The sequence below is a fragment of the Hylobates moloch genome, unplaced genomic scaffold (genome assembly GCF_009828535.3).
Source record: "Hylobates moloch isolate HMO894 unplaced genomic scaffold, HMol_V3 SCAFFOLD_6, whole genome shotgun sequence".
NCBI classification, from domain to species: Eukaryota; Metazoa; Chordata; class Mammalia; order Primates; family Hylobatidae; genus Hylobates; species Hylobates moloch.
In genome coordinates this window covers 111,476,238-111,501,618 of record NW_026652281.1, presented here as the reverse complement: position 1 = coordinate 111,501,618, position 25,381 = coordinate 111,476,238, and the positions used below count along the sequence as shown (strand labels likewise).

Sequence of the window (25,381 nt, the reverse complement as noted above, 5' to 3'; positions counted from 1 at the left end):
TTTCCTAGCCAAGGGAAGCCATGAGTGACTGTACCTGGAGGAACATTACACTCCTACCCAAATACTGTGCTTTCCCCATGGTGTTCGCAACTGTCAGACCAGGAGATTCTCTCCCGTGCCTGGCTTGGCAGGTCCCATGCCCATGGAGCCTTGCTTGCTGCTAGTGCAGTAGTCTGAGATCGACCTGGGACACTGGAGCTTGGTGGGGGGAGGGGCGTCCACCATTTCTGAGGCTTGACTAGGTGGTTCTATGCTCACAGAGTAAACAAAGTGGCAGGGAAATTCTAACTGGGCAGAGCTCATCGCGGCTCAGCAAGGACTACTGCCTCTCTGGATTCCACCTCCAGAGGCAGGGCATATCTGAATAAAAGGCAGCAGACAGCTTCTGCAGACTTAAACGTCCCTCCCTGACAGCTCTGAAGAGAGCAGTGGTTCTGCCAGCACGGCGTCTGAGCTCCGATATCAGACAGACTGCCTCCTGAAGTGGGTCCCTGACCCCTGTGTAGCCTGACTGGGCGACACCTCCCAGTAGGGGCCTTCAGACACTTCATACAGGCAGGTGCCCCTGTGGGACAAAACTTCCAGAGGAAGGATCAGGCAGCAATAATTTTCCTTCATTTCAACCTTGGTGAATCTGACAATTATGTGTCTTGGGGTTGCTCTTCTCAAGGGGTATCTTTGTGGTGTTCTCTGTATTTCCAAATTTGAATGTTGGCCTGCCTTGCTAGGTTGGGGAAGTTTTCCTGGATAATATCCTGAAGAGTGTTTTCTAACTTGGTTCCATTCTCCCTGTCATTTTCAGGTACACCAATCAAACGTAGATTTGGTCTTTTCACATAGTCCCATATTTCTTGGAGGCTTTGTTCATTTCTTTTCACTCTTTTTTCTCTAATCTTGTCTTCTTGCTTTATCTCATTAATTTGATCTTCAATCGCTGATATCCTTTCTTCCACTTGATCAAATCAGCTACTGAAGCTTGTGTATGCTTCATGAAGTTCTCGTACTGTGGTTTTCAGCTCCATCAGGTCATTTAAGCTCCTCTCTATACTGGTTATTCTAGTCAGCCATTCGTCTAACCTTTTTTCAAGGTTTTTAGCTTCCTTGTGATGGGTTAGAACATGCTCCTTTAGCTCAGAGAATTTTGTTATTACCGCCCTTCTGAAGCCTACTTCTGTAAACTTGTCAAACTCATTCTCCGTCCAGTTTTGTTCCCTTGCTGGTGAGGAGTTGTGTTCCTTTGGAGGAGAAGAGGCATTCTGGTTTTTGGAATTTTCAGCCTTTCTGCTCTGGTTTCTCCCCATCTTTATGGTTTTATCTACCTTTGGTCTTTGATGTTGGTGACCTATGGATGCGGTTTGGTGTGGATGTCCTTTTGTTGATGTCAATGCTATTCCTTTCTGTTTGTTAGTTTTCCTTCTAACAGAGAGGCCCCTCAGCTGCAGGTCTGTTGGAGTTTGCTGGAGGTCCACTCCAAACCCTACTTGCCTACCAACCGAAAAAAGTCCAGGACCAAATGGATTCACAGCCAAATTCTACCAGAGGTACAAAGAGGAGCTGGTACCATTCCTTCTGAAACTATTCCAATCAATAGAAAAAGAGGGAATCCTCCCTAATTCATTTTATGAGGCCAGCATCATCATGATACAAAAGCCTGGCAGAAACACAACAAAACAGAATTTTAGGCCAATATCAATGGTGAACATTGATGCAAAAATCCTCAATAAAATACTGGCAAACCAAAATCCAGCCGCACATCAAAAAGCTTATCCACCACGATCAAGTCGGCTTCATCCCTGGGATGCAAGGCTGGTTCAACATACACAAATCAAGAAACGTAATCCATCACATAAACAGAACCAATGACAAAAACCACATGATTATCTCAATAGATGCAGAAAAGGCCTTCGACAAAATTCAACAGCATTTCATGCTAAAAACTCTGAATAAACTAGGTATTGATGGAATGTATCTCAAAATAATAAAAGCTATTTATGACAAACCCACAGCCAATATCATACTGAATGGGCGAAAACTGGAAGCATTCCCTTTGAAAACTGGCGCAGGACAAGGATGTCCTCTCTCACCACTCCTATTCAACACAGTATTGGAAGTTCTGGCCAGGGCAATCAGGCAAGAGGAAGAAATAAAGGGTATTCAATTAGGAAAAGAGGGAGTCAAATTGTCTCTGTTTGCAGATGACATGATTGTACATTTAGAAAACCCCATCGTCTCAGCCCAGAATCTCCTTAAGCTATAAGCAACTGCAGCAAAGTCTCAGGATACAAAATCAATGGGCAAAAGTCACAAGCATTTCTGCAAAAATCACAAGCATTTCTATACACCAAGAACAGACAAACGGAGAGCCAAATCATGAGTGAACTCCCATTCACAAGTACTACAAACAGAATAAAATACCTAGGAATCCAACTTACAAGGGATGTGAAGGACCTCTTCAAGGAGAACTACAAACCACTGCTCAAGGGAATAAGAGAGGACACAAACAAATGGAAGAACATTCCATGCCCATGGATAGGAAAAATCAATATCGTGAAAATGGCCATACTGGCCAAGGTAATTTATAGATTCAATGCTATCCCCAAAAAGCTACCACTGGCTTTCTTCACAGAATTGGAAAAAACTACTTTAAAGTTCATATGGAACCAAAAAAGAGCCCGCATAGCCAAGACAATCCTAAGCAAAAAGAACAAAGCTGGGCCGGGCGCGGTGGCTCACGCTTGTAATCCCAGCACTTTGGGAGGCTGAGGCGGGCGGATCACGAGGTCGGGAGATCGAGACCACGGTGAAACCCCGTCTCTACTAAAAATACAAAAAATTAGCCGGGCGTGGTGGCGGGCGCCTGTAGTCCCAGCTACTCGGAGAGGCTGAGGCAGGAGAATGGCGTGAACCCGGGAGGCGGAGCTTGCAGTGAGCCGAGATTGCGCCACTGCACTCCAGCCTGGGCGATAGAGCGAGACTCCGTCTCAAAAAAACAAACAAACAAACAAACAAACAAACAAAAAGAACAAAGCTGGAGGCATCACGCTACCTGACTTCAAACCATACTACAAGGCTACAGTAATCAAAACAGCATGATACTGGTACCAAAACAGATACATAGACCAATGGAACAGAACAGAGGCCTCAGAAATAACAGCACACATCTACAACCATCTGATCTTTGACAAACCTGACAAAAGCAAGGAATGGGGAAAGGATTCCCTATTTAATAAATGGTGCTGGGAAAACTGGTTAGCCATATGTAGAAAGCTGAAACTGGATCCCTTCCTTTCACCTTACATAAAAGTTAACTCAAGATGGATTAAAGACTTAAATGTAAGACCTAAAACCATAAAAACCCTAAAAGAAAACCTAGGCAATACCATTCAGGACATAGGCATGGGCAAAGACTTCATGACTAAAACACCAAAAGCAATGGCAACAAAAGCCAAAATAGACAAATGAGATCTAATTAAACTAGAGAGCTTCTGCACAGCAAAAGAAACTATCGTCAGAGTGAACAGGCAACCTACAGAATGTGAGAAAATTTTTGCAATCTGTCTATCTGACAAAGGGCTAATATCCAGAATCTACAAAGAACTTAAACAAATTTACAAGAAAAAAACAACTGCATCAAAAAGTGGGCAAAGGATATGAACAGACACTTCTCAAAAGAAGACATTTATGCAGCCAACAGACATATTTAAAAATGCTCATCATCACTGGTCATCAGAGAAATGCAAATCAAAACCACAATGAGATACCATCTCATGCCAGTTCGAATGGCAATCATTAAAAAGTCAGGAAACAACAGATGCTGGAGAGGATGTGGAGAAATAGGGACACTTTTACACTGGAAGTGTAAATTAGTTCAACCTTTGTGGAAGACAGTGTGGCAATTCCTCAAGGATTGAGAACTAGAAATACCATTTGACCCAGCAATCCCGTTACTGGGTATATACCCAAAGGATTATAAGTCATGTTACTATAAAGACACATGCACACGTATGTTTATTGCCGCACTATTCACAATAGCAAAGACTTGGAACCAATCCAAATGTCCATCAATAATAGACTGGATAAAGAAAATGTGGCACATATACACCATGGAATATTATCTAACCATAAAAAAAGGACGAATTCATGTCCTTTGCAGGGACATGAATGAAGCTGGAAACCATCATTCTCAGCAAAATATCACAAGGACAGAAAACCAAACACCACATGTTCTCATAAGTGGGAGCTGAACAATGAGAACCCATGGACACAGGGAGGGGAACATGGCACACTGGGGCCTGTTGGGGGGTGGGGGTCCGGGGGAGGGATAGCATTAGGAGAAATACCTAATGCAAATGACGAGTTGATGGGTACAGCAAACCAACATGGCACACGTATACCTATGTAACAAACCTGCACGTTGTGCACATGTACCCTAGAACTTAAAGTATAGTAATTAAAAAAATAAATAAAATTGAAAAAAGAAAGGAGGAAATGATGTTAAAAATGAAGCCTGCAGCAGCAGACCATTCACATCAATTTGTGAGGAAAACATTTATCTTGTTCATGCCCTAATTGAAGAGGATGATTGCCCTAACTGAAGGATGATTAATAGTAGAAACAGTAGCCAACAGTATAGACATCTCAGTTGGTTCAGCTTACACAATTCTGACTGCAAAATTAAAATTGAGAAAACTTTCCACTTGATGGGTGCCAAAACTGTTGCACCCAGATCAGCTGCAGATGAGAACAGAACTTTCTTCTTTTTTTTTTTTTGAGACGGAGTCTTGCTCTGTCGCCCAGGCTGGAGTGCAGTGGTGTGATCTCAGCTCACTACAAGCTCCGCCTCCCGGGTTCACGCCGTTCTCCTGCCTCAGCCTCTCCGAATAGCTGGGACTACAGGCGCCCGCCACCACCCCTGGCTAATTTTTTGTATTTTTAGTAGAGACGGGGTTTCACCGTGGTCTCGATCTCCTGACCTCGTGATCCGCCCGCCTCGGCCTCCCAAAGTGCTGGGATTACAAGCGTGAGCCACTGCGCCCAGCCTGAGAGCAGAACTTTCAATGGAAATTTTAAACAGGTGGCATCAAGATCCTGAAGCATTTCTTTGAAAAATTGTGACAGATGATGAAACCTGGCTTTACTAATATTATCCTGAAGACAAAGCACTGGCTACCAAGAGGTAAAAGTGGGCTGGTCAAAGCAAAAGAGACCGGGCAAGACCAAAGGTCATGGCAACAGTTTTTTTGGGATGCTCAAGGCATTTTGCTTGTTGACTTTCTGGATGGCCAGAGAATGATAGTATCTGCTTCTTGTGAGAGTGTTTCGAGAAAGTTAGCCAAAGCTTTTTTTTTTTTTTTTCTTTCAGACAGGGTCTGGCTCTGTCACCCAGAGTGGAGTGCAGTTGTGGGAACTTGGCTCACTGCAACCTCTGTTTCCTGGGCTCAAGCAATCCTCCCACCTCAGCCTCCCGAGTAGCTGGGACTACAGGTATGTGCCACCATGCCCAGCTACATTTTGTATTTTTTGTAGAGATGGGGTTTCACCACGTTGTCCAGGCTGGTCTCGAACTCCTGAGCTCAAGCACTCTGCCTGCCTTGGTCTACCAAAGTGTTGAGATTACAGGCATGAGCCACTGCACCTGGCCGAAAGTGAGCCAAAGATTTAGCAAAATAAACGTCTGGGAAAGCTTCACCAGACTGTCCTTCTCCACCATGACCATGCTCCAGCTCATTCCTCTCATCAAACAAGGGCAATTTTACAAACATTTTGGTGGGAAATTATTAGGCATCTGCCTTAAAGTCCTGATTTAGTTCCTCCTCATTCTTTTTTTTTCCTAATCTTAAAAAATCTATAAAGGGCACCCCATTTTTCTTCAGTTAATAATGTAAAAAGGACTACATTGACGTGGTTAAATTCCCAAGACACTCAGTTCTTCAGGGACATACTAAATGGCTCGTATCACTGCTTACAAAAGTATCTTGAACCTTATGGATCTCACACTGAGAATAAAGTTTATGTTATTTTTTCTTAAGAGTATCATTATTATTATTATTAATTTTTTTTTTTGAGACAGGGTCTCACTCTGTTGCCCAGACTGGAGTGCAGTGGCATGATCTCACCTCACTGCAATCTCCACCTTCCAGACTCAAGCGATTCTCCTGCCTCAGCCTCCCAAATAGCTGGGATTACAGGTGTGTGCCACCATGCCCGGCTAATGAGAATAAAGCTTATATTTTAATTTTTATCTTTTAATTCGATTATCATGAACTTTTTGAAGTCCCCTCGTATAATTGCTTTTTAAAATTAATTAACAGCGTGGTGGCTGACGCCTGTAATCCCAGCACTTTGGGAGGCCGAGGTGGGCAGATCATGAGGTCAGGAGATCAAGACCATCCTGGCTAACATGGTGAAACCCTGTCTCTACTAAAAATACAAAAAATTAGCCGGGCGTAGTGGTGGGCGCCTATAATCCCAGCTACTCTGGAGGCTGAGGCAGGAGAATGGCGTGAACCCAGGAGGCGGAGCTTGCAGTGAGCTGAGATTGCGCCACTGCACTCCAGCCTAGGTGACAGAGCTTGACTCCATCTCAAAAAAAAAATAAAAAAATTAAATAAAATTAATTAACAGAAGAGAAAATTATGCATTTGTATTGCCTTTTGTAATTACATAATTACCTTTACCAGTGCTCTTTGTTTTTTCATGTGAATTTTTCATTTTTTTGAGACAGGATCTCACTCTGTCACCCAGGCTGGAGTGCAGTGGAGTGATCGTGACTCACTGCAGCCTCAACCTTCTGGGCTCAATCAATCCTCCTGCTTCAGCCTCCCAAATAGTTGGGACTACAGGCATGTGCCACCACACCCAGCTAATTTATTTTTTTGTGACAAAGTCTCACTATATTGCCTATGCTGGTCTCGAACTCCTGGTCTTAAGCAATCTTCCCACCTCAGCCCTCAAATGTGCTGGGATTACAGGTATGAGGAACTGTACCTGCCCTTCCTGTGGATTTGAATTACTGTCTGGGGTCACTTGCTTTCAGTCTTAAGAACTTCCTTCAGTATTTCTTGTGAGGTGGATTGGTTAGCAACAAATTCTCTCAGTTTTTGTTTATTTTGGAAAGTCTTAATTTCACCTTCATTTTTGAAAGATATCTTTGCTAGATATAGGCGTTTTTGTTGAGAGGTCTTTTTTGAGCACTTTTAATTGTTGTACCACTACCTGCTGGTCTTCATTGTTTCTATTAAGAAGCCTGTTGTTAATCTTACCAAAGTTCTCTTGTAAGTGATGATTTGTTTTTCTCATGCTGCTTTCAAGATTTTCATTTTGTATGATGTGTTAGTTTGTGGATCTCTTTGTGCTTATTGTTCTTGGAGTTTGTTGAGCTTCCCATATTTGTGGATTATTGTTTTGCAATAAATGTGGGCAGTTTTCCTCCATTATTTTATAAAATATTTTTCTATTCTCCCCACTCATTTTTATATTCCCAGTATACATATTTTGGTGTTTCACATTTCTCTGAGGCTCTGTTATTTTTTTCATTCGTTTTACCTTCTATCCTTCGGCTTACATAATTTCTATTGGTCTTGTCTTCAAGTTCATGAATTATTTTTTCTGCCTGTTTAAATCTACTGTTGATTTCCTCTTGTGAATTTTTAAATTTCAGTTATTGTACTTTTCAACTCCAGAGTTTCCACTTGGTTTTTCTTTATACATACATACATATAATTTATATCTCTTGATTGATATTCTCTATTAATATTTGATGTGACACTGTCATTATACCTTTCTTTACTTCTTTAATCATGCTTTCCTCTAGTTCTGTGAACATATTCATAACTGTTATTTTGAAATATTTTTCTGCCAAATCCAACATGTAGTTACTCTTATAGGTAGTTTGGGTTGCCTGCGGTTTTTCTGATGTGTGGGTCATCTCTCATAGATTTCTTTGCATGCTGTGTAATTTTTGTTGGAACTTGAACATTTTAGATAACATATTGTGAGAACTCTGGGTATGGGACCCCTCCTTCTGGGACTTGTTACTGTTATTTGCTTGTTTGTATCATGGCGACTGGCTAAATTATTTTCATGGAGCCAATACCCCCAACCCCGCCACCCACATACACAATATTAAACCTCTTTAGTTGCTCCTCAGGGAGGCACAGCTTTGGGTAGGCCCACAGTCACTCTGAGATGACAGTAGTATTGATAGAGTTATCTTCCTTTCTTTCCCTGGCTACTCCTAGCTGTTAAACTCCACTCATTGATAGCTTTTTGCTCTATTATTTTCAACATTGCCTTGGGGCTTGAATAGCTCTGCAAACTGTTCCAATCAAATTGTGGCTCCTTTGAAGGAGTGGTTTCTGTGCTCAATATTTAATATTTGTCCTGGCCCCAGGAAAGCATCTCCTAACTGTGTTATTCCATGGTTCTTTCCCACAAGCTAGCTGGCCTATACTCTAGACTGCAGGTTCATTAAATTGATCAATCTCCACTCAGTTGTCTTTCACCACATTCTGTATTGTGGTTGAGAATACCTTTAGGCTGGAACTTCTCTGCACTGTGTTGCAAATGATGTCAATTCCTTTGAAAGGGATTAGGAGCCATCTAATTTATGGCTTGCTTCTTCCCCCAGGCAAAATCTCTTGAGCCCAGTTTCTGGATCTGGGTTGAGTTCATGAAAATTTTCTCTCTAAGTTATACTGTTGCTCTTAAGAGCTGACTACTTAGTGAGATATGGAGAGCAGCAACCTGGGGTCCCCTCAGCTTGCTTCTCCTGGCATGAAACCTCTGCCTTATGGGTGAGGCAAGTGCAATTTGGGCCCCAGTATTCTCTGCACTGCATTCAAGGTAGAACCATTGTTCCATGAACAGGGGCTGGTTGGAAGAGTGTCTCCCTCCTCTTGACACTAATCACCCAGGACTTAGCCTCAGCAACAGGCAGCTGGGAGAATTATGAGAAATGGTGAAGTTCCACTCCTCCTGGGAAGAAAGCTTTTCAACTGGGAGCTGGAGGAAGAGGGAGCCCTAGAGTAGAGTCTTTGCCTCACCAGGCAGAGAGTGGGGAAGGAAAAAGTTGTCTTGGTTCAAGTACCACAGACTCATCTTTCTTATACTGAATTGCGTAGTTTTTAGAGGATAAATAAATCTTCATTTTATGCTTAGCCTCAGGACTATAAGGACTATGTGTATGTGTGTGTATATGTATATATATATACACACACACACACACACACACACGCTTTAAGTATTTGTGTTTAAAAAAATAATTCTGAGGTAGGAGAATCGCTTGAACCCAGGAGGCGGAGGTTGCAGTGAGCTGAGACTGCGCCATTGCACTCCAGCCTGGGCAACAAGAGCGAAACTCCATCTTAAAAAAAAAAAAATTTACTAGTTTCAGTGATAAACTAATAAGAGAGTAGGTCAGCTCATCTCTTCACTCTGTCATGCTAGAAGTTCATACCTCTGTTTGTTTTTTTTAATCCTCCCTTACCCCTACATGTTAGACCTGAGCTTTTTTGGATCTACTTTTCCTGATCAAGGCTTGAGTCTAATACTTTTACTTTCCTTAGTAGGTTAATTTTGTTTTCGTTTTTTCTATTGGACAGCTCTTTTTCTGCAAAATGTTGTGGTTGAAGAGGAGAGGTTTTCTCTATAGCTAACTAGGACTTGCTCGTATTTCAGAAAATAGGGGATCCCTTTAAGATTACTGCGGCAATGATAATTAACTAGACATGGTCTGTCTTCTATTGCTCTTTGAAAGGCCTGCCTAGATAATGCTTTAAATTTCTGCAGATAATGGCTTGCCTTACTAAATTGTACCATGAAATTTCAGGTCAAGCTGAGGAAAAGTGAACTGCTTTGTGTAGGAATGTTTTTAGTGTCTCTTTTGGTAGTGGAGGAGGTGCATAGAAATTGCATTCTGTGGAGAGAGTACTTAAAAATAATTACCTTTGGCTGGGCGCGGTGGCTCACGCCTGTAATCCCAGCACTTTGGGAGGCCGAGGTGGGCGGATCATGAGGTCAGGAGATCAAGACCATCCTGGCTAACACGGTGAAACCCCGTCTCTGCTAAAAATACAAAAAAAAAGCCGGGCGTGGTGGCGGGCACCTGTAGTCCCAGCTACTCGGGAGGCTGAGGCAGGAGAATGGCATGAACCCAGGAGGCGGAGTTTGCAGTGAGCCGAGATTGTGCCACTGCACTCCAGCCTGGGCAACAGAGCGAGACTCCATCTCAAAAATGATAATAATAATAAATAATAATAATAACAATTAACTTAAAGCTTGAGAGTTTTTTTTTAAATGTGAAAGGTCATACCTTTATTAGTCATCAGAAAGATGCAAACTTATATCACAAGGTAGTACCACTATATAACCACCAGAATGGTTAAATTGAAAAAAAGACAGTAAATACCAATGTAAGTGGAGCAGTTAGAACTTACATAACAATGGTGGGGAAATGTAAACTTGTACAATATCTCTGGAAAACCGTTATTAAATAACAATTAAAGCTGAACATACACATATGGGTATTCACCAAAAGATCCAAAACTTGGTCTTAATTTTATTTATTCTCACTAAAACTTACTAATATTCATTAAATTCTTAAAACTTGTGAAATAAGCAAGCTTATAAGTTACTATGATATCATCAATGGTTATAATGTAGATCTGAAAAACTGTATGTACTATAATTAACACCTTTATTTCTTAGGTCATTATCTAGCAATATACACGCATACATACACATACTTCTCCATCTCCTTCCTTTTGAACAGAAATAGGAGCATACTATATACATAGTATAGAATCTTGGTTTCCCTCCCCACTCTTCCTTATTTACTTATGAGACAGTGTCTCACTCTGTCTCACAGGTGTAGATGAGTACAGTGGAATACTCATGGCTCACTGCAGCCTTGATTTCCCAGGCTCAAGTGATCCTCCTGTCTCAGCCTCCAAAGTAGCTGGGACTACAGGCATGAGCCACCAAGCCCTGCCACTTTTTATTTGTTTATATTCAGAGACTTTAATTTTTAGACCAGTTTTAGGCTCCAGAAGAATTGAACAGAAAGTGTAGTTTCCTTATGTCCCTTCCACCCTACTCCACACATTTCTCTATTACTAACATCTTGTATTAGTGTGGTACATTTGTTACAATTGATGTACCAATATTGATACATTATTAACTAAATTCCATAGTTTAGAGTTTACTCTGTGTTATATTTCCTGGGTTTTGATAAATGTATAATGTCATGCATCCATCATTATAGTATCATACAGAATAATTTTATGGTCCTAAAAATCTTCTGTGTTTCATTTTTATTCTTCCGTCCCTCTCCCGGAACTCCTGGCAGTCATTGGTCTTTTTACTGTTACTATACTTTAGGCTTTTCCAGAATATCATATAGTTGGAATCACATAGTATGTAGCCTTTTCAGACTGGCTTCTTTGACCTAGCAATATATATTTAAGGTTCCTCCTTTTTTTGGGGTGTCTTGACAGCTCACTTCTCTTTTATTGCTAAATAATATTCCATTGTATGTATGTACCAGTTTGTTTATCCACTCACCTATTGAAGGACATCTTTATTGCTTCCATGTGTTGGCAATTATGAAGCAAGCTGTTATAAGCATTCGTGTCCAAGTTTTTGTGTGGACAGAAGTGTCCTATTCACTTGGGTAAATCCCAAGGAGAGCAATTGCTGGGTCGTATGGTAAGACTATGTTTAGCTTTGTAAGAAGCTGTCAAATTGTCCTCCAAAGTGACTGTATAATTTTGTGTTTCTACCAGCAGTGAATGAGAGTACCTGTTGTTTGCCATCCTCACCTGCATTTGATGTTGTCAATGTTTTGGATTTTAGGCATTCTAATAGGTGTGTAGTGGTATCTCATTGTTGTTTTAATTTGCAATTATCTGATGACATATGATATTGGGCATCTGTTAATATGCCTATTTGCCATCTGTCTATTTTCTTTGGTGAAATGTGTATCCATATATTTTGCCCATTTTTTAATTGGGTTATTTTCCTATTGTTGAATTTTAAGAGTTTTATGTATTTTGGATACAAGTTCTTTATTATTTTGAAAATATTTTCTCCCAGTTTGTGGCTTGTCTTTTCATTTGCTTAACAGTATCTCATGGAGCAGAAATTTTTAGTTTTAGTGAAGTTCTACCTATCAATTTTTTCTTTTGTGAATTATACTTTTGGTGTTGCATCTAAAAACTCATTACCAAACCTAAGGCCATCTAGATTTTTTCCTATGTGATTGTCTAGAGGTTTTACAGTTTTGCATTTTATATTTAGGTCTATCATCCATCTTGAGTTAATTTTTGTGAAAGGGATAAGGTCTGTGTCTAGATTCAGTTTTTTGTATGTTCCAGCACTATTTGTTGAAAAGACTGTCTTTTTTTATTATTATTATTCAATTGCCTCTGTTCCTTTGTCAAAAATCAGTTGAGCATATTTGTGCAAGTCTATTTCTGGGTTCTTTATTCTGTTCCCTTGATCTATTTATCTATTCTTTCACCAATACCATACTATTTTGCTTATTGTATAAAACATCTTGAAGTCAAGTAGCGTCAGTCTTTGTTCTTTTTCAAATTGTGTTGGCTATTCTGGGTCTATTGCCTCTCCATATAAACTTTGCAATCAATTGTCAATATCTACAAAACAGTTTCCTAGGATTTTTAAAAATTTACAGATTAAATTGTATGTATTTATTGTGTGCAGCATGATGTTTTGAGATATATATACATTGTAAAATGACTAAATTTGGCTAATTTACATATGTGTGTTACCTCACATAATTATCAATTTTTAATTTACTGGGATTTTGATTGGGATTGTATTGACTCTACATAAAGCTTGGAAGAACTGACATCTTGACGATATTGAGTCTTCCTATCAATGAACATGGAATGTCTCTCCATTTATTTAGATCTTTGATTTCTTTCATGAATGTTGCTTTTTTCACTTGACAATGTATCTTGGAGATCATTCCATTTCAGCACATATAGATAGACCTACCTCATCAATTTTTTTTTTTTTTTTTTTGAGACAGAGTTTTGTCCTTGTTGCCCAGGCTAGAGTGCAATGGCATGATCTCGGCCCACCACAATGTCCACCTCCTGGGTTCAAGTGATTTTCCTGCCTCAGCCTCCTGAGTAGCTGGGATTACAGGCATGTGCCACCACGCCCGGCTAATTTTGTATTTTTAGTAGAGATGGGGTTTCTCCATGTTGGTCAGGCTGGTCTTGAACTCCTGATCTTGTGATCTGCCTGCCTCGGCCTCCCAAAGTGCTGGGATTACAGGCGTGAGCCACCATGCCCGGCCAGACCTCATCATTTTTAACAGAGGAATAATATTTTATTGTGGGATTGTACAAAAATGTTCTTAGCCATTCCCTTATAGGTGGATGTCTAGGTTGTTTCCAATCTTTTTCTTCTACGAACAGTGCTGCAGTGAAATTCTCATATAATTTATATTTGTGCACACATGTGAGTATATCTTAGGATAAATTCCTAGGAATAAAATTGTACAATCAAAAATATACACAATTTAAATTTTGGTGGCTTTTGCCAATTTTTCCTCCAAAGAAGTCATATAAGTTTACACTCCCAGAAGAGTACTTGGGACTATTCCTTTCCTATAGCCTCACCAATATAGCAATTACCAATTCTTATAAAGTTGGTATATGATCTACAATAAAAACTTACAAATGGGCCAGGCGCGGTGGCTCACACCTGTAATCCCAGCACTTTGGGAGGCTGAGGCGGGTAGATCACAAGGTCAGGAGTTTGAGATCAGCCTGGCCAACATGGTGAAACCCCATCTCTACTAAAAATACAAAAATTAGCCAGATATGGTGGCACACGCCTCTAATCCCAGCTACTTGGGAGGCTGAGGCAGGGGAATTGCTTGAACCCGGGAGACGGAGGTTGCAGTGAGCTGAGATTGCAGCACTGCACTCCAGTCTGGGTGACAGAGCAAGACTCTGTCTCGAAAAAAAAAAAAACAAAACAAAACTTACAAATGATACCACTTGTTTCTTTGGCCTTGGCCTTCTTTAAACATATTTTTAAGAATATATTTATAAATTTCTACATGAAAAAGTGATTTTTTTTCCCTGATCTGTTTCAGACCTGTGGATATCTGGGCTTTGGGCTGTATGATCATTGAGATGGCCACTGGAAATCCCTATCTTCCTAGTAGTTCTGATTTGGATTTACTCCATAAAATTGTTTTGAAAGTGGGTAGGTATTACTGAAATAGCATGAGTTACATGTATAAAATAAATATTGCCAGATCAATTCTGCTTGATTTTCAAATTTAGCTTTTCTGTGTAAGTACAGGGAAGCATATTGTTTTGATAGATGGCAGCAGATGGGTTCCTTGGGCTGATAAAGAAGGCAGAAGATTCTCTGCTTTTGCAAATAATATTTTCTTTGCTAGGATGCAAATAGCTAAGCCATATGTTGATGGTTGATGCTAAGAAAAATAGTACAATAGGAATGTACTTTAATTTGTCTAAAAGTTGTTTTTAAATTAGGCTTCTACAAATATCTGTACCTCTATATAAGGACTTTAAATAGTAGAGTTGAGTCAGATGCTTTTTTAAAGCACTTGGAAATAGAAAAGTAATTATTTACTCAGAAACCACCCTTCTTTTTAAAGAAAACAGTAATAGACAGCCAGATAGCTAAATAACTTATTCAAGAACATATTTGATGAAGGCTAGGCATGGTGGCTCACGCCTGTAATCCCTACACTTTGGGAGGTCAAGGCAGGCGGAGCACCTGAGATCAGGAGTTGGAGACCAACCTGACCAACATAGTGAAACCCCATCTCTACTAAAAATACAAAAAAAATTAGCCAGGTGTGGTGGCGAGTGCCTGTAATCCCAGTTACTCAGGAGGCTGAGGCATGAGAATCGCTTGAACCCAGGAGGCAGAGGTTGCAGTGAGCCAAGATCACACCACTGCACTCCAGCCTGGGCAACAGAATGACTTTGCCTCAAAAAAAAAAAAAGAAGAATATGTTTGATGAGAGTTTAATTATTTGATGATCTGCTCTGGCCACCAAAACATTATGATGGTTAGCCTTGAATGTTCTATTTCAAGATTTGTGGGTTTTTTTAATTTTAAATTTTAATTTTGAGATCTCCCTATCACCCAGGCGGGATCAGGGCCACACTCTGCAACTTGCTCCAGGTTCACCCATTCTTTGCCCTCACCTCCGATACGGAATACAGGCATGAGCCACCATGGCTGGCTAAATTTTAATTTTTTTGAGACAGGGTCTCACTTTGTCACCTGGGCTGGAGTGCAGTGGTGCAATCATGGCTCACTGTAGCCTTGACTTCCTGGGCTCAGGTGATTCTCCCACCTCAGCCTCCTGAGTAGCTGGGACTACAGGCACGTGCCATCATGCCCGGCTAATTTTTGCATTTTTAGTGCAGCTGTGGTTTTGCCATGTTGCCCGCCTCGGCCTCCCAAAGTGCTGGGATTACAGGCGTGAGCCACCATGGCTGGCCAAGATTTGTTTTTTATTATTCCTGAATGAGGAGCTTGAGAAGCTCTTTGTGTGGTGGGGAAGATATGCATAAATTTGTAATTACAGGATTATGAGGAAGATACTATGAACAATTCTAAAAACAGTGAAATCTGGATAATTACTGATTTAAGAAATAGTTTAGAGCCTTAAGACACCTCACTTTTTTGTGTCTTTTAAGAAGTTCTGGTTAAGAGATTAATATCAGAAGGAACCTTAGATGGTGGGGTTTAATCTTATCATTTCACAGATGAGAAATCCAAGCCCAAGAAAGGAAGAGATGTACCCAAGGTCACCGAACTAGTTATAGCAAAACTGCTAGAACTTAGTTCCCTCCACTCATATTTATAGTTCTTTCCATTCTGCTACACTCTCTAGCCTTGTTTCTTTTTTTGCAATATTTTGATTTCTACATACCTTTAATATTTTAGCTGTTTTGAGTAAGGTTTCAATGTATTTTGCTGATGAACACTTAATAGTAAAATAATTTGGATATGGAAATGCATAAAAGTTGGAATGTGCATTTTCTGATAGCATTACATATTATGTCTTATAGTTTGGGAAAAGCAAATAAACCTGGTGGTTTTACATCTTCCGTTGCCTGTGGGCTATCAGCAGATAACTGACGAAACCTCAATTTTTTATGACATATTCAGATAGTTTTTATTCAACTTCAAAAAATTAAAAGACATAACTGACATTCTTCCTTGTATCAGTTTTTAGTAATCTAATGTAGATCACATAGCAATTTGATTATTTTGATTATAGACTAATTTCTCTGTTTTTTAAATATACATTTTTTTTTCTCTTTTCAGGCAATTTGTCACCTCACTTGCAGAATATCTTTTCCAAGAGCCCCATTTTCACTGGGGTAGTTCTTCCTCAAGTTCAACACCCCAAAAATGCAAGAAAAAAATATCCAAAGCTTAATGGATTGTTGGCAGATATAGCTCATGTATGTTCTTTTTTTTTTTTCCTCCCCCCGAAGACAGAGTTTTGCTTTGTTGCCCAGGCTGGAGTGCAGTGGAGTGATCTCGGCTCACTGCAACTTCTGCCTCCCAGGTCAAGAGATTCTCCTGCCTCAGCCTCCCAAGTAGTTGGGATTATAGGTGCCTACCACCATGCCCAGCTAATTTTTGTATTTTTAGTAGAGACGGGGTTTCACCATGTTGGCTATGGTTGGCCCGGCTGGTCTTGAACTCCTGAGCTTAGGTGATCCGCCCACCTCGGCCTCCCAAAGTGCTGGGATTTCAGGCGTGAGTCACCGTGCCCAGGCCGTTCATGTATGTTGAGAAATTAAGAATTCATATTTGAGAAATTTGCATAAATTATAATACAGTTTTTAATTATTACTTAAATGAAATTCCAAAAGGATTCCTAAAGTAATGTAATCTGTAGAAAGTTATGTCTTTAGTACAGAGAAATTAAAATTCATAGACTGTCAGAGCCGAATGCCCCCTAAGATAATTATGTTCATTATATTTAATTTATCTCTATTTTAATGATAATTAGGTATAAACTGGAGAAATGGGCCAGGCATGGTGGCTCATGTGTGTAATCCCAGCACTTTGGGAGGCCGAGGCGGGCAGATCACGAGGTCAGGAGATCAAGACCATCCTGGCACTGGGCGCGGTGGCTCACGCCTGTAATCCCAGCACTTTGGGAGGCCGAGGTGGGCGGATCACCTGACTTCAGGAGTTCGAGACCAGCCTCAACATGGAGAAACCCCGTCTCTACTAAAAATACAAAATTAGCCGGGCATGGTGGTGCATGCCTGTAATACCAGCTACTCAGGAGGCTAAGGTAGGAGAATTGCTTGAACCTGGGAGGCGGAGGTTGCAGTGAGCCAAGATCACACCATTGCACTCCAGCCTGGGCAACAAGAGCGAAACTCTGTCTCCAAAAAAAAAAAAGACCATCCTGGCTAACATGGTGAAACCCCGACTCTACTAAAAATAAAAAAAATTAGCCGGGCATAGTGGCACGTGCCGGTAGTCCCAGCTACCCAGGGGGCTGAGGCAGGAGAATTACTTGAACCTGGGAGGCCGAGGTTGCAGTGAGCCAAAATCGGGCCATTGTACTCCAGCATGGGTGACAGAGAGAGACTCTGTCTCAAAAAAAACAAAACAAAACAAAACAAAAAAACTGGAGAAATTCTAAGGACTTACTATGTTTATCAGTACCTTTTAACATTTAGTTTAGCCCAGTTAGGGACCTATTTTTTGTACGAAAATACCTACAGGACCTCAGCAGCTGTAGTTTTAATGTTTGAAAATACACCAAGGCCAAAATCCGTCTTGAACTGGAGAAAATAAAACATTATATAGCTCCTTTTTATTATTTTAAAATTTAAATTTTTATTTATTATTTATTATTTTTGCTTTTGGTTTTGTTTTTTTTTTTGAGACAGAGTTTTGCTCTTGTTGCCCAGGCTGGAGTGCAATGGCGCGATCTCAGCTCATCACAACCTCCACTTCCCGGGTTCAAGCGATTCTCCTGCCTCAGCCTCCCGAGTAGCTGGGATTACATGCATGTGCCACCACGCCCAGCTAATTTTGTATTTTTAGTAGAGACAAGGTTTCTCCATGTTGGTCAGGCTGGTCTCAAACTCCTGACCTCAGGTGATCCTCCCACCTCGGCCTCCCAAAGTGCTGGGATTACAGGTGTGACCCACTGTGCCTGGCCTTTATTTGTTTTTGTTTTGTTTTGTTTTTTTAAACGGGATCTCACTCTTTTGCCCAGGTCAGAATGCGGTGGTGTCATCTCGGCTCACTGCAGTTCTGACTTCCTGAGCTCAACTGATCCTCCCAACTCAGCCTCCCGAGTAGCCTGGACTACATGTACATGCCAACATGCCCAGATAAGTTTTGTATTTTTTGTAGAGATGGAGTTTCTCCATGTTGCTCAGGCTGGTCTCAAACTCCTGGGCACAAAATATTGACTTGCCTCAGCCTCCCAAAGTGTTGGGATTACACACATGTGCCACAGTGCCAGTTTCTGTTTTTAAAAAATTAGTTAATTATTTTTTACAGTCTCATTCTGTTGCCCAGGCTGGAGTGCAATGGTGTGATCGTTGCTCACTGCAACCTCGAACTCCCGTCCTCTAGTGATCCTTCCTCCTTGGCCTCTGAAAGTATTGGGATCACAGGCATAAGCAACTGTGCCTGGTCAAAATTTAAATTTTATTTAAAATGGCTGGGTGCAGTGGCTCGTGCCTATAATCCCAGCACTTTGGGAGGCTGAGGCGGGTGGATCACCTGAGGTCAGGAGTTCAAGATAAGTCAGACCAACATGATGAAACCCTGTCTCTACTAAAAATACAAAAATTAGCCAGGCGTGGTGGCATGCACCTGTAGTCCCAGCTACTTGGGAGGCTGAGACCGGAGAATCGCTTGAATCCGGGAGGCGGAGGTTGCAGTGAGCTGAGATCACACCACTGCACTCCAGCCTGGGTGACAGAGCGAAACTCTATCTCAAAAATAAATAAAAATAAAAGCATAAATTTTATTTAAACTAGGTAATACATACACCAACATATTTAGTACAAAATTTATTTTTATTTTGAAAGTAATGGCAAGAACCACAATTACTTTTGCACCTACCTAATACAAGAAATACATAATAATTATAGAAAAAATATAAAATACACGGTAAACAAAAAGGAGAGGTTCAGATTTTCCCAATTCACATGATCCAGAAAAAAAATTACTATTATCAATTTGGGTTTACAAACTTCTAAAGTTTTCCCAACCAAATAGATGCATAGAAATTTATGCTTTTAAACAGTTGTCTTACTTTACATATTGCTATGTAACCTGTTAATTTTTACTTACCAGTACATTTAAAGATACTATAATGTTGATAAATATGGAACTACATGATAGTTTTCAGTGATTGCATAGTATTTCATTGTATGACTATACAATTAGTTTATTTAACTGATTTTGCATTTTTGGACATTTGAATTATTTTCAGTTTTCCCCCCACTATTGGTAAAGATGTGACAGTGAAATTTTTTTTTTTTTTTGAGATGGAGTCTCGCTCTGTCACCCAGGCTGCAGTGCAGTGGCACGATCTCGGCTCACTGCAACCTCCGCGTCCAGGGTTCAAGCAATTCTCTGTCTCAGCCTCCCAAGTAGCTCAGATTACAGGCGCATGCTGCCATGCCTGGCTAATTTTTGTATTTTTAGTAGAGACGGGGTTTCACCATCTTGGCCAGGCTGGTCTTGAACTCCTGGCCTTGTGATCCACCTGCCTTGGCCTCCCAAAGCACTGGGATTACACGCGTGAGCCACTGCATCCAGCCGAAAATTCTTTAGTATTTGTCTATATGCATTTGTTTTATTTTTTTTTAGGAGAAATTACTAGAAGTGGTCCGGGGGCAGGGGCTCATGCCTATAATCTTAGCACTTTGGAAGGCTGAGGTGGGAGGATCACTTGAGCCCAGGAATTCAAGACCCACTTGGGAAATATAGGGAGACCCTGTCTTTACAAAAAATAAAAAACTAGCCAGGCACAGTGGCATGTGCCTATAGTCCCTGCTACTTTGGAGGCTGAGGTGGCAGGATCACTTGAGCCTGGGAGGTTGAGGCTGCAGTGAGTTGTTATTGTGCCACTGTACTCCAGCCTGGGCAACAGAGTGAGACCCTGTCTTAAAAAATATATATATTAGAAGTGAATTTAGTAAGCCAAAGGATTTATACTTTTTAGAATTTTTGATATTTTGCTGTTTTTTTCACAGAAATATTTTTCTTATTTATATCCTCACCCTCGCTCTAGCACTGGATATTGTTATTTGAGATGAGGTCTTGCTATGTTGCCCAGGCTAGTCTTGAACTCCTGAGCTCAACCAATCCTCCCGCCTCAGCCTCTTGAGTAGCTGGGAAGTATCTTTTTTAAAATTGTATTTATATCATTATAGGAGAGAGAAACATTATGCTAATAGTCATTGTCTATTTGTATTTCTTTTTTTAAAGAATCAGGCCAGGCGTGGTGGCTTATGCAGGTAATCCCAAAACTTCGGGAGGCCAAGGCATGAAGATGGCTTGAGGCCAGGTGTTCCAGACCCAGCCTTGGCAACATAGTGAGACCCTGTCTCTAAACAAAAGCATAGGGTGTTGTGATACCCACTTGTAGTCCTAGCCATTTGGGAGGCTGAGGCAGGAGGATCCTTTGAACCCAGGAATTTGAGACTGCAGTGATTTATGCTTGCACCACCGTGCTCTACTCTGGGTGACAGAGCAAGACCCTGTATAAAAAAAGAAAAAAAGAATCCTTAACCTATTTATCAACTAAAATATTTATCTTATTGATTTGTGAAAAAAAGCATATTAATCTTTTGTCGTAAGTTTTGCAATATGTTTGCAAAACTTGCAACATGCTTTTTTTTTTAACAACTAGTATCATCCAATGATTTGGAATGCTACATTTATCATAGACAAAATGCTTATACATGTGTGGGTTTGTTTCTGTTCCACTGATTTTTCTCTTTATTCTAGAAGTAGTGCAACTTTGATTTATTATTGTAACTTTAAAATACACTTTGATATCTGATGTAGGGCACATATTTTTCCTAGATATAAATTTTCTAAACAATGTTATTGGAGTATAATTTATGGGCAGTAAACTACACATACTTAAAATGTACAATTTGAAGAGTTTTGATACACATACACACACATGAAACCACCACCACAATCAGGATACCTAATACACACACACACAGACACACACACACACACACACACACACACACGATACCTAACATTTCCATCACTCTCCAAAATTTCATTGTATCCTTTTACAATTCATCTTTTCTTCCATTTCTGTCCCCAGATAACCACTGATTTGCTTTCTATTCCCATAGATTAGTTTGAATTTTCTAGAATCTTATATAAATAGAATCGTACCGTAGGCACTCTTTCATGTCTGGCTTCTTCCACTCAGCGTAATGGTTTAGAGATTCATTCACGTTTTTGTATGTGTCAGCAATTTGTTCCTTTTTTGCAGAGTAGTAGTTCATTATATGACTATACCACATTTTAAAAAATCCTTTCCCTGTTGATGGACATTTGGGTTATTTCCTATTTTTTGCTATTACAAATAAAGTTGCCATGAGAACATTCATGTTCGTGTTTGTGTGGAACACACAGTGTATTTTCATTCCTCCTGCAGAAATATCTAAGAACAGAATGGCTGGGTCATAGGTAGGCATATGTTTAATTTTTAAAGAAACTGCCAATCTGTTTCCCAAAGTGTCATGTTTTACATTTTCCAAAGTAGGGCATATATTTAAATTTACTGAATTATATTCACAGAAGGACTGCCTCTAATTGTCTGCCTCTATGATTTGGTCAGACCTTTTAGCATTTTTCTTATTAAGTTTTAGTGATAGATTACCATTATATTCTAAAATGAGCACATATTTTTAACTAGTTGCAGTTTTTTTTGTTTGTTTGTTTTGTTTTGTTTTGTTTTTGAGTTGGAGCTTTGCTCTTGGTGTCCAGGATGGAGTGCAATGGCGTGATCTTGGCTCACCACAACCTCCTGCCTCCCGGGTTCAAGCGATTCTCCCGCCTTAGCCTCTCGAGTAGCTGGGATTACAGGCATGTGCCACCATGCCCGGTTAATTTTGTATTTTTTTTTTTAGTGGGGACGGGGTTTCTCCATGTTGGTCAGGCTGGTCTCTAACTCCCAACCTCAGGTGATCCACCCCCTGTGGCCTCCCAAAGTGCTGGGATTACAGGCATGAGCCACCACGCCTGGCCAACTAGTTGCAGTCTTAAAGACCTAGGTATTGCTACATCATTAAGTAGGTAATAGACTTAAATAATTTCTCTTTGTGAATCAATGTTTTTTATTTTGGTAAAAAAAAAACCCCACATAACATGGACTCTACCTTCTTACAAAATTATTAAGTGTAAAGTATGGCATTTTTAACTATATGCACATTATAGTACAGCAGATCTCTAGATTTTTTTCTGTGAATCAGTTTAAATATGCATTTTGAAATAAACAGAAACATAATATTATATACAATTATCTTGGATTTGCTGGATTTTAATTGTGGCTCCTCTACTTATGAGATCTTAGACAAATTACCTGATCTCTCTGGGCCTCAGTCTCCTCATCTGCATAATGAGGATAATAATAATACTTACTTTGTAGGATTGTTGTTGGGATGGAAGGAAGAAAAAGCTGGAGCATTGTCTGGTATGTAGTAAGCATCAATAAAAGTTACTAGTCAGTCTTGGTGGCATGTGTCTGTAGTCTGAGCTATTCAAGAGGCTAAGGAAGGAGGATATCTTGAGCCAAGGAGTTCAAGGCTCCAGTGAGCTATAATTGCACCACTGCACTCCAGCCTGGGCGACAGAGTAAGAACCTGTCTCTAAAAAAATTTTAAAGGCCAAGCACAGTGGCTGTCTTCCATAATTCCAGCACTTTGGGAGACTGAGGCGGGAGAATCACTTGAACTCAAGAGTTCATCAGCCTTACAACATAACAAGACTCCCATCTCTACAAAAAAGTTAACTATTATTGTTTTACCTCCTTTCACAGGAGGAATTAAAATTATAAAGCAGATGCTTTTTATTCAAAACCTGTTTTCAATATTTTGATTAAAGAAATGTGTTCCATTTATAATTATTGTTATTTAACTACATATAGATTTATTATGTACAACTTAACATTCAAAACTACCTTCCATATTTTTTTGTTTGTTTCTATACCAAGAAAGGGAAACAGAAAAGAGCTGATTTAATAATGGGTTATTGAGAGATTTAGGGACTTGAATATTTGCAAAATGGTATGATATAGAAAGAGTGCTGGATTAGGAGTCAGACAACATGGGTTAAAACTCATGTTTGGCAAACTACTAATCATGCTTCTAGATCTGTAAAATGCAAATGATTATCCATGAACTTTCCACCTCTCGGGGCAGGAAAGAGGATCAAAATGAGCTAATTAATTTTTGCTAATTTCAGCAGAAACAGACTGACCTCTGTTTTGGCTAGAATCATGGGACATTTAACCTATAAGGTTTTGCAACTGCAAATTCCTTAGGGAAATAAACAGAACTTACTACCAGAAATTCCTGAGGTCTAATTCCATCTTTTCAAGAATGCTTTTTGATCTGGATAATTAATTACTCCTTAATTTGTCAAATAAATTTAATTTTTACCATATGGAGCCCTGCTGAGAGCTCACTTATCATTAAAATCTTTTTCCTTTCCTAGGCTTGTTTACAAATTGATCCTGCTGACAGGATATCATCTAGTGATCTTTTGCATCATGAGTATTTTACTAGAGATGGATTTATTGAAAAGTAAGCATTTTGAGTGAATGTGGGTTTTTTAAAAGCATTTTGTATTGGGAAATGTTACTAGCAGGAAAATTGCTGTGTAGATTACTTTTACATAACAAATATTCAGTTTAACAAAAATTTATTGAGTTATTGTATCAGGTATTGACTAGGAAGATAGACTTAACAAGTGTCATGAATGAAAAGCCTAATAATAGAATGGGCACAGTGGCTCACACCTGTAATCCCAGCACTTTGGGAAGCTGAGGCAGGCAGATTGCTTGAGCCCTGGAGTTCGCGACCAGCCTGGGCAACATAGGGGGACCCCCGTCTCTACAAAAAATAAAAAAATTAGCAAGGTGTGATGGCACACGCTTGTAGTCCCAGCTACTCGGGAGGCTCAGATGGGAGGAGGGCTTAAACCCCAGAGGTGGAGGTTGCAGTGAGCTGAGATTGCACCACTGCACTCCAGCCTGGGTGACAGGTTGAGACCCTATCTCAAAAAAAGAAAAAGTCTAATAATAAAAAGTAATTGCAGCTAACATTCATTACACAGTTACCATGTCCTAGGCAGTGTGCTCTGCTCTTTACATACTACAGTTTCATTGTCATCATAGACCAGAGATAACATTAAATAAGCAATCAATACTTCTTAGCTTTATTCCTGTTTGGACGTCTGACTCAGAGAATAGTCTGGTTTTTCCTCTTCTGATGACATTCATTTATCATCATTAGCATGCAATTCCCAAATGATTATTTTTCTACTTATTCTCTGTTGTAGTGCCTGTTGTCTTTTTTTTTTTTTTTTTTTTTTTTTTTGAGACGAAGTCTCGCTCTGTTGCCCAGGCTGGGAGTGCAGTGGCACAATCTCGGCTCACTACAAACCTCCATCTCCCAGGTTCAAGCAATTCTCCTGCCTCAGCCTCCAGAGTAGCTAGGGTTAGAGGCACATGCCACCACGCCCGGCTAATTTTTGTATTTTTAGTAGAGATGGGGGTTTTGCCATTTTGGCCAGGCTGGTCTCAAACTCCTGACCTCAGGTGATCCACCCGCCTTGCCCTCCCAAAGTGTTGGGATTACAGGCGTGAGCCACTGCGCCCGGCTGCAGTGCCTGTTGTTGTATCCTACCCATGAAATTGGACGGTCCCTGAAGACAGGTGCCATGCTTCTTATGGCCCTTCTGTGCCCCACATTGCCTATGACATGCCCAGCATATAATCTGTGTTACAGATTATCTAAATTACAATTTAGATTCATGAATCAGCCATATTTCTAAAAAAGCACCTTTTCTATTTGGGCTTTGAAAGAAACAGGAAAAGTTTCTCATTAACTGTAAAACCATTCAGCTTGTCTTTGGACATGACATTAGAAAGATGGACATCCATTAAAAATGTGATGGAGCTAAGGTCAGATATGGAAAAGTCCAGGAACTGCTATCGGAGATAGACTAAATAGAAAAAAGGAAAGAGAATCCTTGAGAGTGACTAGAACTTCGAGCATTTCAGGAATGTTACTGTAAAATGAAAAATAAGATGATG

The 25,381-nt window shown here is 40.1% G+C and overlaps 1 protein-coding gene across 3 annotated transcripts in view; it reads left to right on the top strand.

Annotated features, from left to right (window-relative positions):
- The window catches only part of CDKL3 (cyclin dependent kinase like 3), a 141,551-nt gene that overhangs the window by 33,191 nt on the left and 82,979 nt on the right, over positions 1-25,381 (top strand). For all 3 annotated transcript variants that reach the window (XR_009214253.1, XM_032157918.2, XM_058441212.1), the window contains exons 5-7: positions 14,135-14,247; positions 16,360-16,499; positions 23,779-23,867. Coding sequence is in view for 2 of the 3 variants with exons in the window: in XM_032157918.2 (XP_032013809.2) it covers positions 14,135-14,247; positions 16,360-16,499; positions 23,779-23,867 (342 nt within the window). In the remaining variant the exon portion in view is untranslated. The remainder of the gene's footprint in view (positions 1-14,134; positions 14,248-16,359; positions 16,500-23,778; positions 23,868-25,381) is intronic.